We start from the raw sequence: 18,335 nt of genomic DNA on the forward strand, positions 1-18,335 counted from the left end.
AAAATGAATAAATAAATAAATAAAAGGGGAGGTAAACAACGGCACTTAATAAGAATTCTTACAGAAATATATTGGCTTCCCTTGAAATGACAGGAGATGCTTGCCAAAACATTGAACACTTAAAAACATTGGACTCTTTAAAGGATACTACTACATTGTATATACTGAATAAACAAAACAAATCTTATACACAGAGGAGCTCAATATTGCCGGGACTTGCCCAAGAGTGCAGTATCTAAATTCCTGCATGCAAAAATACATGCACCACACACTGACATAACTGTATGCTTGCCATTAACTATATTTTGTGCAATAACCAACAACATAAACAAAAGAAATTTGGCATACTAAACACACAAGCATTGCCAGAGCACTTCTTAACATTGATTTTTCTTTTCCGCCAAAGAAACACAGCAAATACTTGCCTTTTTTGCCTTTGTGTATATATTACTGTATTTTCTGTTTGGAGGTGAAGGCTTATCCTTACACAGATTGTGGGAAATCTGCAGGGTTTTTGTTTTGTTTGTTTGTTTGTTGTTGTTGTTGTTGTTGTTGGGTTTTTTTTTTTTTGGGGGGGGGGGGCATCTCACTTTGCAAGCCTACTCATGGAGCTCAAAGCATGCACTCAAACAACACTGAGAGTGGAAGGCAAGGTGAGGAACTTATCCATTACCCAATGTTTCATATTTGTGACCCTGCACCTCAAAACAAACAAAAAGTCGCCAGACATGAATTTTTAGTTAAGACCATATTCTGAAAGAGCAGACTTCAAGCTTTAAAATGATGTATAACTCAAATCAAATGGACTCTCCTAACCTATCTAAATATTGGAAAGAAAGCACAAACTCAGGAAAAGTGGGAACTGAGAAAAGAGGCTCTGAAGTATAGTGTCTATTCAAGCGCTTAATCTTTACCAAACCGTGCTGGCTGTGCGATGAATGGGACAAAAAACAGGAAGTAAACCACCAGAGTAACAACAATGAAGGGATTATCAGATTAAACTGAAATTGAGCATGCCTCATTAACACATTCTTTCCATAATTAATGCCAACTTTCAAAGCAGTAGCACTATCCTTTCAAAAGTTATTAGAGTTGAAAGTTAAGAGTGTGGACAAGGTTTTTCAGGATTCTAAAGACACACCTAATCACACTATTCCACCAAAAATGTTCGAGATAAACTGCTTAAAAAACACACTTTCCTGCCTGTTTTACGATACCAAATTTTAGCATAATGTAAAAGAAGACCCATTCTTTCAGAAAATATGAAAAAGTCAAGTTCGGCTAGGTTGACCCATTTCACTTATTTTCAGTCCTCACGCAAAATCAGTGTGTGCGACTTTATGTTCGTTTTGAGGTGCACGGTCACATTTGTTCTTCAGTGTTATCTGGGAAAATTGTACATTAGATGGTCCACAAATCACCACAAATTCTTTTGATTTTGTATGCAAAATCATGTCATTACATACAAAAATTTTACCTTAAAGGTACTAGCCCACATTTGCAAACCCACGAAAATCAAAACTGCATAAAACAGGTCCAATATGACTTCAAGTACAAGTTATAACAGTAACATACCTCACCTGTTGCTCTTTGTCTATACCATTCGATAAAAGAGAGAAAATCATCGTTTTAAAATCAATTTTCAAACCAGGTCAACCCGACCCAAAATCGAATTACGAGCGCGGGCTAGCTACGTACTAACTGCGACCAGCCCCAACGTGCAGCGTTGGGGCTGTGCCGTTTTCGCATTCAGATCGAGGAGTTGTACAAAACGGGTGCTGTTTCGGCGCTATATTTCCTTAATTTTTCAACAAAAACTACTAGGAATACTTACATGGGTCGATTAAACCTAAATGATTAATTTCGGCAACTGTTTGATGCATTTCATTGCTTATGATGCAGAAAATGTTGTCTTTTAACGCGAATATCTTCAGCTCACCGATGCTCACTGAAACTCACAATCACTTGCACAGGCGCACAGCAGGCATGCAGTGCAGTGCATTGAGAGCATGCGTAATGCGTACTAATGGATATAGCAGCAAGTCTCTCCACTGTTACATTAGGGCAGGCCGCTTATTACTCCTAAAAGAATGTAGAAAATTTTGCAGTTTCTAGATAAATGGGTGAGAAAAACCAAGTCGAAAAGGTAATGTATTAATTGTCACTGTGTTTATGATAGAAATTTAGCCGTGCTTTATCTGTGAAGTCGCCGTGAATGTGGCAGTGATTTTTGCTCCCGCTCAGCTGCGAGGTAGCCGCCAGGACCGCGCCTTGCGGCGCGGTCTCCGGGGCTAGCTACTAGTACGTACATGTAACTTACACATGTATCTCATGCAAGTAGTACGTACGTGGACCGGAGCTAGCGAGCGTTATACGCATGCATACGGTGCATTTTCTTTTATTTTTATGAAAGTAATGGACTAATTGGAACGAAATTTTGCACAGGTGTTACTGCAATCATACCCAAACTCCATGCTAACTATGAGACCAATTGCTGCAGGTTTACAAATGTGGGCTAGTACCTTTAATGAGGAATTCACATCACAGTTTACACTTTAACCTTTGGAGGACAAACTGATTTTGCTATAGCATGCATTGCCCAAAGACACCAGCCCCATTATACTTAGGGCTAGTCTTCAACAGGTCAAAGTTTATTTGAGCTCCTATCTTGGCGTGTTGCAAAGGAGTTAAAATACAAAAGTCCTAGGCAGGTACAGCCACTACAGACTGTATTCACATACTAGATGCCATATGTACCAGTTAGTGTCTAAAGAGTTTGGTCTCCAGATAATCAATTCCCTGTTTCCCAATAGTCATGCAAAACAGTTTGTAAGTTGTGGAGATCACATACGAGGATGCCTATTTCACTCATCTGATAAATGAGTCTTCAATGGGTATGTGACTTCCAGTCTGGCATAAAGACTAGTAATGAGTAGTAAACTCTTATCTTGGATTCTCAAAATTATTCACAGTGAGACCTGTTTCATGCTGTAAGTATATCTTACATTCAAGTTTGGACAACGTATAAATTATGCTGATGGTTTAGCAATTTCAATGGTTCCATCCATCATATGGGGAAGCTGTATTCTAATTTTGATATAACTTGCCAGGGCTTAATAAGGTAATTAAAAGCGGCATTTCATGTAAAATTAATTCATAGCATGTCCTGGTCCAGGATTTTTAAATATCTTTTAATCTTGACCACCCACAAACACCCAATAAAAGAATTTACTTCCATGACAAGAAATTTAAATGGCATATGACAACAGAATACACTACTAACAATTAAGGATTGTTTGCTGACATTAATTATTGTCAACACTCATCAGCCCAATTATATGACAACAGCAGCCTGTCTGAAGGGTACTGATGTTGTATGCACCATGGAGTCAATCGGATCGCACCAATCGGGGGCAAACTCATCCTCCGCCACCCCACCCACCTGAAATCTCACCCTCCTATCACCCTGGTTTATCATGTGACCCTCACTGACCATGCCCTGACCTGGAAGATCCTCAATGCTGAAGCTGCCCCTCTCTCCCAAGAAATCTTTAAAGTTGCTAACAGACCATCCCTTCTGTACTTGAGGAAACACAAGCGTAAGGTAGGATAGACTGTGGAGAATATGAGAACCATCTCCACCACCACCACTGTTCATGGCGGTCTTGGTCGCATCTCTTCTTGGTATAAGTTCAGGGGCACTGTGCGACATGTGAACAACCTCTGGATGCGATATGAAGCCTGAAGAAGTGATGCTGGAGAAGGAACTCTCCGAAGAATCTGAGATTATGGAGTCAAAACTTTGACTTAAGTTTAGCTGGGGGAGTGGAGGTGCCTTCTTTTTGGTTTTTGCAAGGTCTATCTCTAGAAGTCTGTGTGATGCTTTCTCAAACCCAAGAGAACTTGCTTTGGAGTACAGTGCTCGTGCTTCACATTCATCTACAGGTAATCCTGTACAAAGATGTAAACAATACAAAGTGAGGCTGCAGTTAAGTTGTTTTTTTTTTTTTTTTCTTCAAAACATTCACAATGGAATCATGTAAGCAGAGGTATAGCCTGCTGTCACAATATGGCTTAAAATTATCAAAAATAATCCCCTGAACTTTACATACTCAGTTCTTAATTCCACCGATTCATTAATTTTATTACATGCCATGGTAAATGATTTTTTTTTTTTTTGTCCAAAAAAAATGGAAATATACCAAAACATAGAGACAAATAAACAGCACATTACACAGAAAGATGCATCACTCTGTAAAATATAAGCAATGTCCTATGCCATTGCTAATTGACACCAACCATACTTAAATTGGACCTTGGGATGCATACGTAAATGTAATTCATACACTATCAATGACCCTACAAATTAGCAATGACTTCTTATACCATTATTGAAAACCTTAACTACATTGAAAACTATACAATCACAAATTCAAATGTACAACATACTTTATAAGTAGAAACTTTTGTAATGTTGAAATTTTCACACATTCTGAAGGACATGAAACTAGCGTAAAAATTAAAGCCTGCAATCTTTGTGCATGTTATACATATTACTACTTTATATTTTGATTCCACAGAATGAAACAAAAGCAAAATTCATCTTACCTGCCCAAGAGCAAAAAATTTCTCCTCACGTAAATTTCTCCTTTTACAGCACACTTACATCACATTTATAATTCTACCATCACACCATCAAATAGCAAGCATACACCATAAGTACACTGAATGAACTGAATCCATCTGCCATTATTACAGGAAGAGTAATTTGGTCCCATTCAGAAGGACTTGCGCTCTACGTCTTTTATTCAAGAGTTCACTAATTTGGTGCATGAAACAGCTTTCTCTCACTAACCTCCAAGTCCCTCCTCGTAAAACATCCCAAGGGCATACAGAGCTGGGGCATGGTCATGTTTGCTTGCTGAATGGTAGAGGCTGGCAGCTTTGGCCTCATTGTGTACTACTCCCCAACCAAACTCATAGCACACAGCCAAGTGATACAGTGCTTCTGGTTCCTACAAGGCAAGAGAAAAAACAACAAGGTGGTAGTTGTTCAGGGTAATCTTTTGCAATGTTAATAAAACTTCTACAATTTTGTCCATGTAACTGTACTCTTAGGTCAACTAGAGTGTGGTGTGAGATTGCACTCTAAATCAAACATTCTATCACACCATTTTTTAGATTAACAGGAAAAGTTATCACTGTATGAGTTTGTTTGCTTTCTTTGTTTTTACCATATTCACAAAAAGGTTATAAAGGATCCTAAATAGCAGACTACTGAATTCACAGAATGACATGAAATGTAAAAACACACCTCTTTTGCAGCTGCTTTTCTCAGGTAAGGAACTGCTTTCTTTGAGTCAGGAACCTCTCTGGTCATGAAGTAGACACCAAGGTAGGACTGGGCCTGAAATAGTACATAAATATCGAAAACATGTATAAATTTTGTTGCCTACAAGAAGTTGTGTATAGTATTGCCATTAAAGTCTCTTTATCAAATCCTGTGTATGGCACATTCATCATCGAAATGTACATCCACTGCTAATGTTCAATATAAGCACTTTAAAAATTCATCTTTCATAAACTAATGTCTATTTTCCTCAAAACTCCTTAAGGATGGCATATAAATTCACTGAAATCATGAACATGAACAATGTCTTGGTACTGCAGAAAAAACTCAAGTCCTTGAAACCTTGAGTTTATATCTTATCATTGTCATTTCTTGGTCAATTTGGGACTGAAGGTCCAATTCATGTGATCTAAGTAACACTACAACAGCACAAACTGCAACATACGAACCATGCAAGTCCTCATTTTCCACGACAATCAGTCCTTTGCTTTTCAGAACCTGTATAATGCTTGCTAATGAGGAGCATGTCAGACTATAAGACCCCGTTTACAATGCAGGGATGGGCCGAGCCCAACCGAGCCCAGGCTGAGCCTGGCCTCAATTGCAGTACTCGGCCACGCAATTCTGTCCGTTTACAGTGGAGGGCTCTATCCAGGCTTTTAATTCAAACCTTTCAATATTTTGTCGTAGTGGTACTCTGATTGTAAACAAACGATTATTACTGGGAGTGCGCCAGTTGCAGTTTGGAACCGCATTTGGCCCAGTTTGCGTTTACAGTGAGAAAAGGCCGGGCTCGGCCGCGGCTTCCAGAGGTTGGCCAAATGCGCGGCTGATTTTGGTACCGCATTTGGCCTTTTGCGCATTTACAGTGAAATGAAGGCTGGGCTCGGCCTCAGCCAAGCCGGGCCCTTTCACTTACAGTAAATGGGGTCTAAATTATTGGCAATGTTTGTCATTAATTTCACACTGTCTGAGTATATCCAGAAATTCAACAATTCTGATGGAACTGAAGTGATGGAAATGGAAGGATCATTTGCTAATCTGATGGGCATATTGACAGTTGAATGCAGTCACATATTCTTGCTATATAAAGCCAGTCACACCATTAACCAGATATATCCCATAGAATTACTGGCCATCTACCTGGGTGACACCAGCACTAGCAGCCTTCATCATGAGAGCGATAGCCTGTTGTTCCGACTGCTCTACACCACCCTGCCCATATAGGTGGTACACACCCAGCTTGTACTGTGCATGGGGGTGGCCCTGATGGGCTGCGTGACGAAACTGGTCTGCAGCCTGAGAGAAGACAAGGAGTGGGGTAATTCACTTGAACATCATGAGTTGAATGAATAATCACAAGACCTGATACCAACAAGTGCTTTTATTTTGTAAGTCTTAGAAGTCTTGCCAGTGAATTGGCTTCGCTAATCATAACTATGTGCATGGGTACACAAAGGGACAGGAATTGAAATTGAAATTGAAATTGAAATTGAAATTTATTCATATTCCACATAGTGGATATTATATCATAAATATACAGAGTATAACACATAGTGGACATTATATCATAACTATACAGAGTATAATAAATACAAAATCTCATGATATTTTTTGATAAAATTACAACATGTACAAATTTGGAGGGGACTACTAGAAGCACTGCTTGTTAGATGTAGTCCCCCTACAGAATACAGACAAAATAATATCAAAGAAAGGCGAAGTGTTATAAGGAAAACAACATATATATATTATTTACAAGGGCACAACCGAACCCTGATATGGATATACATGTAATATTACACAGTACAGGTTTATGTACAAAGTGTTTCAAGTGTGCATTTATATGCCATTAGAATAATGAATGAAAGAGATTACAATATACCATGAGCGATATACAACTGGATGTGGGACACCAGAGCTACACTTGGTTGGGTTAAGAACCTACCAGCTTGTAATCCTGGGGTACCCCTTTTCCCTGGTCATAACATATGCCCAAGTTGTGCTGGCCTTTGGCATATCCTGCTGAGCTTGATGCCTGGAAATGTTGCACCGCCTCATCCTCATCCCCTTGGGACTGCAGGTGAATTCCAATCATGTTATTGACCTGACCCCAGCACTCCTGTGTGACTCGATCAAAGGTTGGGGTGAGAGACTCAGCCAAAGAGGGTGCATCAATGGAAGAGGAAGAGGATGAGAAAGAGGAGGAGGAGGAGGAGGAGGAGGAGGAGAAGGAGGAGGAGGAGGAGGAAGTGGTGGTTGAGCAAGCAGTAGGGCAGGTGGTGGAGGAGGTGGTGGTGGAGGAAGAGGAGGAGGGGGAGGATGTGTGTGAAGAGGAAGAGGAAGAAGAGGAGGTTACAGTGCTAGATGGATCGACTGAAGAATGTTTGGTTTTGAGGATAGTGTGGATGATTGGGGTGGAAGAAGGATGGGATGAAGGAGAAGAAGAAAGAAAAGAAGAAGGGGAGGGTCCCAAGAATACCACTCCATCTGATGAAAGCTGCATTAAGAGAAGAAACAGACATAGATTACACTTATAAATATGATTTAACTCAGAGGCCATTTTTCTTGCAGGCACAAGTTTCACCAACTGCACTGAATAATACCAAAACATAATTTCTCTTTATGAAATCCATCTGCACATTGTCTTTTAAAAACGCATAATTTCTAATTCATAACAATGGTCATTCAATAACGTTACTGCTCTCGTCCCACCTTCTTATCAGCTTCAATGTCACATGAAGTATGAGCCAATTTGCATGATGTACATTTTGAAATTTTCTAAGAATGCTTTGGATTGCTGCTGTTCCGTTCAGTAGAAATGAATTGGGATTTATTGCATATGGCCACTAGGAAAGCTAGGAATGCACACAACCATTTGCCCAGCATCTTTTATATTGCCTCCCACGAATAGGCAAAGAGAATAAAGTACCTTGCCTAGGATCCAAACTGCTGCCCTCATGATAACTGAACCAGGGAACTCAGGATCGATCGTCTGTGCTCTTATGTACTGAGCCGTTACAAGGCCACTTTGTGTGATGAAGAAAAGCTGCCTTGTTACGTAGAGTAATTTGACTACCGGTATGTCAGCTTAATCATTACGACCTCTCATTTCATGCTGCCGCAGCCTTTTCCTCTCTATTTTTGTGCAAAATGTTTTCCAAATGACGACAACTTTATCTGTAGTTGTGAAGTGCAATTCAAGAGGACTCAACCTGCATTTGGTCTGACAATGTTTAGGAATTTGTCTGAATGCAATTAAGGATGGTGTAAGATGCTGAAGTAAAGCCCAAAGTGGGTGTTACCTCTTCATTCCAGGCATCATTTTCACTAGAAGCATCAGACTCTGACTCCGGGGATGAAGAGCCACAGCTCTCAAAACTCTGCCTTCGCCGCTCTCTCTTTTTCTTAGGGAGGATGCTCTGAGTAGTAGATACAGGATGGGCCTGGGATGCACATGGCAACAGCTTGACAACAGAACCTTGGAGGCTATCACTCTTTTTGCGTTGGTCTCCTGTCGTTCCTGCATTTATCAGACGGCCCAATTGGAGTCCAAGAACTATAATGGAACCCTGCAGTACATGGGGAAATTTTGATTCCTTCTGTTCATGTCAACATTATGAAAAGCACACGACTACACATCACAATGAAATCTTTCATAAACTATGTCTCCAATATCTTCATCCTGGTAGGCAGCTGTGATTTCAAACAATGACAGCACTTCAACTTCACCAACAGTGTATGATTCCTGATAATGTAACTGTGAGACAGCAAAACATATTGTTACTGCATTCAATGTTAAATTTCAGGACTTATTCCCGAACACTCCCTTTGTAACTTTGACATCTACACTACATCTAACAGTTTATCAGTGTGTAATATATAATGGGCATGCTATACATCTAATAGGACCATCTACAGCTTTTTTATCATGTTTTCCGCTGAACAATGATGACACAGAATAGAAGACAAAAATCATTAAAATACTTTCCCACTCATTAAGCATCACCAGTTCAAAAACATTTATTCTTTAAAAAAGTGAAGCCATCTCAGGAACAAAACAATTACATAACAGATATAGAAGCATGCAGAATGACATTGCTTCTTTCAAACCTAATGCAAATCGTTCTATTAATAATACTTGTAACATACAGTAGTCTAGAGATCAAGGGGTGTATGCATGAGGGACAAAGTGGAAGTGTTATTCTCATTCTCCTGCTCATACAATATTGTCGATGAAAACCCAAATTGAGAGCACAGCCTACCCATCCAACAGCTTCATGGTATGAATGGCATCTCTTGAATGATTCCCATTCCATCTTCTGCTTGAAACTCCGCCTCCATTCTTCATCTGATCTTTGCTTGTGGCTACCAATTGTGTCTGCATGGCTACTGGTGTGAATCCTACAACAATCAGCAAGATAGAATGGAGGTCATAGACACAACAAGAGTGTGAGCACTTGACACAAATAAGACAAATCTTGAGTAACCAACCTTTTCAAAGAGAGTTCCTACATGCAGATGTAACACAAGTTACAAAGTTATGAGAAGTACCAGCTATCCTATCAAATGTAGAATGTTCCTAGAATAAATGTTTAACTTCATCAACACATATCAGAAAATTGATGAACCAGTGCACTTGAAATGCATATATTCAGTATACATGTCAGTGATCACATCATTGACATGTCAATGAATACATCAAACAGGTGTCTCACTGCTGCAGTGGCAAGCCTAAAGTATACGAACTATAGTTATCACATTAAAATTTTCATAGGCCACAACTTTAGAGTATTAGCATCGTAGGTTTATCATTCTCTTGAACAGACTAATCAATTCAGTTGCAATGAAAACATCTCAACGGAAGAATTTCATGAATTTGAAAACTACATCAAGTGTGCCATAAAGTAGCTGTCTCATTTATGGAAACTAATGAATCAAATTCTCTAAATCTAAATGAATTTCTAGTTGTCCAAAGAAGCGAATTGTGATTCAAACAAAATGACAGATTTATGATAACATTAGACACTTTAGCTCTTCTATGACATAACTGTTGTCCTTTCAATGCTAGGCTGAAATGATTTTCAGAATATGCTGAAGTTTGGTCATAGAGTACCAAAGCTGTGTAAGAACTGCTGTGATTGAAACACACCATACATGTAGGTGGACTAAATGTCGCAGCAAGTCAGGCCTCATTACACAATAATGAGTCTCCTTCATAAAAATAATAGCCATTGTTGATCACAAGCTCTCACCATGATCTTAGGACAGGCAGACCACAGGCCCTGTCAACAGCATCCGTCACAGCCCCACCATCTTGACATCTCTTGCGCTGGGCCTCTGCAACGGCCGTACCACGGTTGGCCCAGTGGTATCCACCTTTGTAGCAGGTCTTGAAGAGTTCTGCAGAGATAAAGGGCAGGGCCAGATAAAATGAATACCTTTTCTTCCTCCTTCCTTAAATTTCATATTGACATTGTTGGGAAGCTGAACCATCTACACATGGGCATAAAGAATCCCAGTAGTAGGTGCCAAACACATCCACCGTGTCCATAGAAACCGACCACCCTCTATTATGGCACTGCGCATACAGAACGAAAATGTACGCATGGGACTACGCGCAATGGAGTTCGATTCTTCACTGGGCTATGCTACCGAGTAAAATGAGGCGAAAACAAGTGTACAAGCATTCGCTCTAAATTACCTAAATTTAGCCAAATCTAATTAGACCTAGACATCTACTTCTCTCATGTATTAAACTACCTCTGCTGACTCGTTAGATGTAGAGTATCCTTCCGTAATGAATTTGATTATTTTGACCACAAAATTGTCATTTATACGCTGCTCTTTCAACCTTCGCTGCTTCATGCACACACATGACGTAATCATTTTGTCGCCCGCTAGCTACGGCCGTACGGTCAAACAAATTTCATACCAGACAAACTTGTAATGAAACTTATTTTCAATTGCCGACTCATTTAATTTATCTTAATTATGATGACAAGATTCCTAATGAAATTCAATTTAAATTCATCAAACAGTCCTTCAAAAGTAATTGAAGGATTCAAATATATTCAAATAATATTGGGGGGAAAAATGACAGTTAGAAAAAAACAACAGCTTGTCGGCAAAACGCATTTATGTGCGCTTTATACGTACCATAATGTTATTGAGGGCAGGGGTGGTCGGTTTCAATGTACAGGGCAACTGAGTGCGGAAAAAATAACACCCCACGCGTTCGAAGCCGCCATCTAGAGCGCGTACCTCAGATCGCATTTTCGGTGCGCGCTTGTGAATCCGGAGTATTTTCTCCACATGTAAGTAAAATTTCAGGCAAATTGTGAGACTTATCATGTTTCTATTGATAGAAAAACATTAGGTGGTCGATGTGTTGGACACCCAACCATACCATATTCTGTAAAAACACACACACACACACACAAAACAAAACAAAACAAAACAGAACTTAAAGTGTCAATTTCAGGTCATAAATGTAATGTGCAATGGCCCTATATGTAAACCCCTGGATTGCCATGGATTGTACTCTAAGTTGTCTACACAGCATAGAAAAGAGCACATGTGCATTCATAAAATAAATGATAATCCTTTAGACTTAGAGCACATCAATACCTCTACATTTTTAAATAATGCTTGTACGGTGTATAATAGTGCGAGGAGGAAATAATGAATTAAAGCAAGCTGCCCATAATTCAACCACAACACCATACAAAATTCGACCGCCTACTACAAGTAGAAACCTATATATGCTTTTGTGCACGGTCGAACCTTGGCAAGGGAGGTCGAACATTGATGTGGGTGCCATACCTAAATTAACTGCGGTACATGTGATGTAAATAGACACCCAGAAAGTCAAAGACTTGTAGAGAGAGGGTCATTTAACGGATCTAATCCTGAGCCAGGGAACCAGGGAGCAAGGGCCGGGAGGTCAGTTTATGCAATTTGGATATAATTTATTATCATGGCATTATATTGGCATACAATAGACCTAGCCCTTGGGGAGCTCCAGGCCCTACGGCGGCTACATCATACCTGTAATAAATGTAAATTTACTTCTGTTTTTTGGCATGGACATGAAAAAAACGTGTTAAGTCTTGAAGGTAACAATTTAGGCCTATACCAAAGTACAAGACTGGCTCTCCGCCGAGCTCCCTTGTCTTGACCTTGCCATCTACGAGTATATAAAACGTCAGTAAAGGTATACTTGTATAGCTATAGGTCTAACGTTACGCCACTTTTACGGTATTACAGGAGAAATCTCCATGATTGTTTATCTCATTAACTAGTTGAGAACATGGTTGAAACTTACTATGCGGCAGGTTCTGAAGGACCCTGATCATGTTGACTTCCCTCTATAACCATCTAGGTCGGAAATCTTGGCAGGGGGAATGAGAATTCAACCATTTTTCCAAGCTTAAGCAGTCTCTCCGGGTCTATTTCTCTGATCCGCTCGTGTCTGCTTCTCTCTATATCCGACGCGACGAAGCTCGCTCCTCACCGCGTACAAAAAACACCGGCACCAGCTACAACACATACGATGAATGCTACTCCAGTATTGCTAACACACGTGATCACAACCTTCTAAACCCGGCGCATGATGTAATCGCGGAAGTAAACAAGTCCAACATCGTGTTTCATTGGTTCCGAGTAGGGTCCTATACAGATACTCATGTGTTTTCTATGTTTTCTGCGGGAAATTCAAAAAATGTTATACTGAAGTAGGGACCTACCGTGAGAGAGCAGTCCGCCGCCTGCAAGATGTCATTTTGTTGTAAATAGGTGCACCGGCAGATATTGTAATTATTCTAGAATGCTGGGAAAGGTTCCAGGACTGCTCCCCCAGAGGACAACTCTCCTAGTAGGGCAGATATGACTTTTTGTAGCAAAAATACGTCAAAATGCTCACATCCGGCGGAAAGTATGAAATTTTGCAGATAGGGGTATTTTGGGGCGCTGATTTCAAATATTGCCGGATCCAAGAGATCTGACCACGGGGTAGGCCGCCATTATACTCCCACCTGACAACTTCCCCGGAGGACGTCTCCCCCGGAGGACTACTCCCCGGAGGACTACTCCCCCGGAGGACGTCTCCTCCGGAGGACTACTCCCCGGAGGACTACTCCCCCGGAGGACGTCTCCCCCGGAGGACTACTCCCCCGGAGGACGTCTCCCCCCCCCCCCCCCCCCCGAGGACTACTCCCCCGGAGGACCACCACAGAACTCTACACACCACTCCCCCGGAGGACCACTCCCCCGGACGACAACTCCCCGGATGACCAATCCCCTGGTCGACCACCCCCACCACCTTTTATGAAAGAATTCGATTTAAATACCTGTTGACGCTGATCTTTCAAGAGTGAGAGAGTTAACTTTAAGTTTGTGTGAACGTAGCTTAATTCATCTATTCATTCGTTCATTCATTCTTTTTCATAATGATAATTGAACTTCGGCTAAGTACGCGGAAATTTATTTCAGAAATAATGCAAAAATAGAGGTTCGGCATCATTATTCTGTAAAACTAAGGGGTCACCTCGTCCCTTAATTCCAAAATTCCCGTCAGCTGTCTATCTTAATAATGCGCTTTTAGCAATCAAATCTTATTTCTTATCATTTACAGTCTGGAAAAATATAAATCCCATTAACAAAAACTGTCAACTGTCAACGTGAAAAAATATCACACAATAGGAACGTCACAGTAATGTTATATTTCAGAAATAAGTTTCTTCCTTCCTTTTACATCTAGAGGAAGGTGATTTGTATGTTCCACAAACCATGGGCATGCGTTCTTTTGAAGACTGTTACAATGTAGGTTTGAATGTTATCGCATATGCGTCTTTGAGATACCTTAGTCAGGGCTCGACACTAACGGTGGCCCGGTGGCCCGGGGCCACCAAATATGAAAGTCGGGCCACCAAATTTCCAAAAAGGGCAAATTTGGTGGCCCGCCTCGGGCCACCAAAATTTTTTGAAAAGTATGTCAATAAATTCGTAACTTTTTGCGCCGGAAATTAGCAGTTAAATTTGTTTAAAGGATGGATGAAAAGGACTGAATGAGTGCCCGAGAGTGAGTGTTGCAAGTTTGTTGAAGTTTATTTATGAGTAGATATGTCCATCTTCTAATTCTTACTATCATAAAACTTAAATATTTGACTCATTAAAAAAAAAGGGACTTTTAATGTTTTTTATTGTTTCTTTTTTCGGGACACCAAATTTTTTTCTCGGGCCACCAAAAATTTGAATTTTAGGATTTTGGTGGCCCCATCGGGCCACCAAACAAAAAAGTTAGTGTCGAGCCATGCCTTAGTAATTTGTAAACTTTCCTTCTATTTGTTATGATATTACGTTATGAATAACTGATGGCCGGCAAGGAACCAAAGTCAACAAAATAAAAGTCATTGTGGAAGCGACGGAGCGAGCGAGTTTGAAAATTTTTGTATTTTTGCAGTCCAAACTTGCTCGTTCTCGCTTTATTATATCCGAGTTTATAAAATGGGTTCAAGAATGTAGCCAATAGGAAGCGCTGAAATGAGTCACGTGTGCGTTGGTTATTTTAGTCCCATTGCACTGCGTGTTATCCTATTGCCGATCGTCTGTGCGCGCGGCGGCTCCTTTGAATTGTAATGCATGCATAACGCGCTGTCAATCCTGTAAACAACTTCTAGTTCGGGCTGCCGGCCGGCCGGCCTGTCTTGTGCATAACATGTGTGGCGTACGTATACTCTTATCCGTACAGTACTTATATGTGCGGGATTTCCGAGTGCGACGTGCGTAAATGTTTGGGACGAACATCTTCGGACATCTTGACCCACAAAGGTACGTGAAAAATGCTGCTACTTTTCGACCCATTTTATAAAACAAATGATGCACAGGATTATTTCGTGGCGTTAGTGGAGATGCAGCTCACTCTCGGGTATTTACAATGAGTGCAACATGCACTCGGCTTCGCCTCTCGTGCATGTTTCACAATATTGTAAATACCCTCGAGTGCGCTACATCTCCACTAACGCACACTATCCTGCGCATCATTTGTATATTATTGCACGTTGATATTCATTTCAAATTGGTGTAGAAAGAAAACAAGAGCTCGGAGGAGGGGGGGGGGGGGGGGGCTAGACGCTCGACCGAGTATCACAGTCACCACATCTGACGCAATTTCCCTGTAAATTAAAGCCACTTCTCCATTCTTCTAGGAGGAGCCCCCCCCCCCCCCCCCCCTTGGGCCACATACCCAATAAAACTGACTTTGGGTCCCTATCCAAGAATGAGATTCCTACGAAGCTTTTTTTGACAACCTAGAAAAAAAATACGTACGCAGTATTACGAGTATTGCGTACGTACGCAGTACTATTACGTACGTACGCAGTACTATTACGTACGTACGTATTATTATTATTACGTACGTACGTAGTATTTATTGCGTACGTACGCAGTATTATTACGTACGTACGTATTATTATTATCATTACGTACGTACGTAGTATTTATTGCGTACGTACGCAGTATTATTACGTACGTACGTATTATTATTATTATTGCGTACGTACCTATTGTTTATTACGTACGTACGCAGTATTTGAGTAATGGCGGCAGACAGGGCAGAGAGAGACAGACTCGTACGTTTGTACTTCGATATACGTTTCAGCCAAAATGAAATATTATACAGTGAAATCCCGTTATAACGAGGTCCGTGGGACCGGCGATATTACCTCGTTATAACCGTACGCATAAAAAACAAAGGAAAACATAAGCACGACGTCATACCCGTCAATCAAACTGAAGAATATCCTTTGCGTTGTTATTACACAATTATGGATCGTTATTATTGAGACAATAAAGGGAAATTGTTTGTGAATTGATACATAAAAACGACGGAAAAAAGTAGGTGTTGAAATGCGTTAATTTTTTATTTTTCTTCCAAAAATCTCTTCGCATAATACTAGTTGCACATTATGTTCCTGACAAGAAGGTCTACTCGGCAGGATCATATTTGTGATTCTCTACACCTATCTCTTCCTCTTGTATCGAACCATTCCACAAGATGAATGCTTTTTCGTTTGTGAAATACAGTGTACAGTGTAAATTGACAATGAACAAAATCAGATTGTATAATTAAAAATGCGCTTGTTAAGTTTTTCTAAACACCAGCGCAAATAGAGTAACATACATGCGTTGTTTATCGTAATTTGAGAGGTATATATTACGCTGTTGGTGCCCAGCGGGAATAGGATGATTTCATGAATCATTTCGGCTGTAATCCTATACAATGTATGATCGTTGCGCCCGAAGGGATTACAAAATGCGTTCTTTATTTTCTTCCGAAAATCTCTTCGCGTTTTGTACACCCGTTCTTGAAAAATATGCGACAATGTTGAATTTGGAAGGTTGTGATCCTTTTTACGCAAGTCTGTACCTCGTGGACCATTCTGAAAGAAAGAAAAATCTTCATTGTGAAATGCAGTGGTAAATGATAATGAATAAACCCAGATCTATTCAAACTGTTAAATGCGTTTAATTCTTTCTCTGAACACCAACTCATTTAAGTCGATTAACATGCGCTATTCAACTATTTTTATACGCTACTGTCACCCGGCGGGATCGCGATGATTTCATTAATCATTTCGGCATTAATCATGCACACTCATATTTATATTATGTTTTGTTACATGATAATGAACAATCCCAGGGCCCTGTTGCATAAAACCCTTACCGCTGGACTTACCGCTCCTTTCTAGCGGTAAGTCTTCAAATTAGCGGTAAATTTTATAATCCTTGATGCTGATTGGCTGTGACGCCTAATTTTGACGGTAGTTACCATTGAAATTCAACGGTAAGTTTTATGCAACGGGCCCCAGATCTATTCAAACTGTTAAATGCGTTTGTTTCTTTTTCTAAACACCGATTCAAGTAGATTAACATGCGTTATTCAACTATTTTTACGCTACTGTAACCGAGGAGATCGCTATGATTTCATTACTAATTTCGGCTTTAATCATCAACACTCATAGTTACTAACCAGCAAAGCAACTGGAAGTCGGAACTAAAAATGGAAAGGATAATTATAATGATGAGTTGCACACGCATTCCAATACTATTGTCCATTTTGGCCACGAGTGTCGCTGCATGAAAAGTTCTTGAATGTGTTATTTTTTTTCTCTCTCGTTGCGCTGTGGTCTGACCTTATATCACGCACGCGTATCTCGCGAAAAACAAAATCAAATGATTTTATTCAATAACTAAATAGGAACATCGGATGGTATAGGGCCTATTTCTGTGTCTTATCGCGTGGTTTAGAAGAAAACATGAAATACTCTGCAAAACGGGAGGGACATGGATAGCGTGAATTTGGTTTTCAATGTTCCGTTTGTCGCGTGTTTGAAAGCGCCAAGTCAAGAAATGGAACTTCGCGAAGTGATGGAATGATTATGATTATGTTATGTGGTTTAGAAGAAACATGGAAGGAACGGTACTCCCGTTATTCGTCACTGATAATGGGCGGTAAAGGAGGATAACGGCGGGACTGAAACACGTTTGTTTCCAAGTCTTCCCGCTTCAGATGGTACGATGTACATGATTATGTAGAGATCGAGACAGGACGGGCACTAGTGCTGTGTGTTACTGCGTTCTACACAGACTAATGTAAAACGGGGATAGCGTGAATTCGCTTTTCAATGTTTCGTTCGTCGCGTGTTGGAAAGCGGCAGGTCAAGAAATGGAATCTCGTTGTATCCGATCAAATAGCGTATGTTTTTCTTTATCTTGATGCACCGAAAATGTCCTCGTTATATCCGGAATCTCGATATAACCGAACTCGTTATAACCGATTCGTTTTGCCATAGGTTTACACTTGTATGACTCTTTTTCAGCTATTCCTAAATAAATATAGTTTTCGCTAAAACATCGATCTGTTTTTTATGTTGTCGCCCCGAAACGGCAAAATATTTTCCATTGTATTTTTAAATTGTGAAGG

The 18,335-nt window shown here is 40.3% G+C and overlaps 1 protein-coding gene across 1 annotated transcript; it reads right to left on the minus strand.

Annotated features, from left to right (window-relative positions):
* Positions 1–585: 585 nt before the first annotated feature.
* LOC139736112 (uncharacterized) lies at positions 586–7,548 on the minus strand. Its single transcript, XM_071646843.1, has 5 exons — positions 7,299–7,548; positions 6,494–6,649; positions 5,315–5,407; positions 4,856–5,015; positions 586–3,951 (listed from the first exon to the last, which is right to left on the minus strand). The coding sequence occupies exons 1-5, from the start codon at positions 7,446–7,448 to the stop codon at positions 3,335–3,337; spliced, it is 1,176 nt and encodes a 391-aa protein (XP_071502944.1). The 5' UTR covers positions 7,449–7,548; the 3' UTR covers positions 586–3,334.
* Positions 7,549–18,335: the final 10,787 nt, after the last annotated feature.

The sequence above is a fragment of the Diadema antillarum genome, unplaced genomic scaffold (genome assembly GCF_040938485.1).
Source record: "Diadema antillarum isolate AM-2024a unplaced genomic scaffold, OU_Dant_1.0 seq00000622_RagTag, whole genome shotgun sequence".
Lineage (NCBI taxonomy): Eukaryota > Metazoa > Echinodermata > Echinoidea > Diadematoida > Diadematidae > Diadema > Diadema antillarum.

Bases quoted from the DNA above. Each gene is read 5' to 3' on its own strand.
- LOC139736112 (XM_071646843.1), bottom strand. From the start codon at position 7,448: ATGATTGGAATTCACCTGCAGTCCCAAGGGGATGAGGATGAGGCGGTG. The intron at 5,016-5,314 runs GTGTGTTTTTAC...CTTGCCTTGTAG, and splicing joins GAAAAGCAGCTGCAAAAGAG to GAACCAGAAGCACTGTATCA. The intron at 3,952-4,855 runs GTTAGTGAGAGA...ATCTTTGTACAG, and splicing joins TTACGAGGAGGGACTTGGAG to GATTACCTGTAGATGAATGT.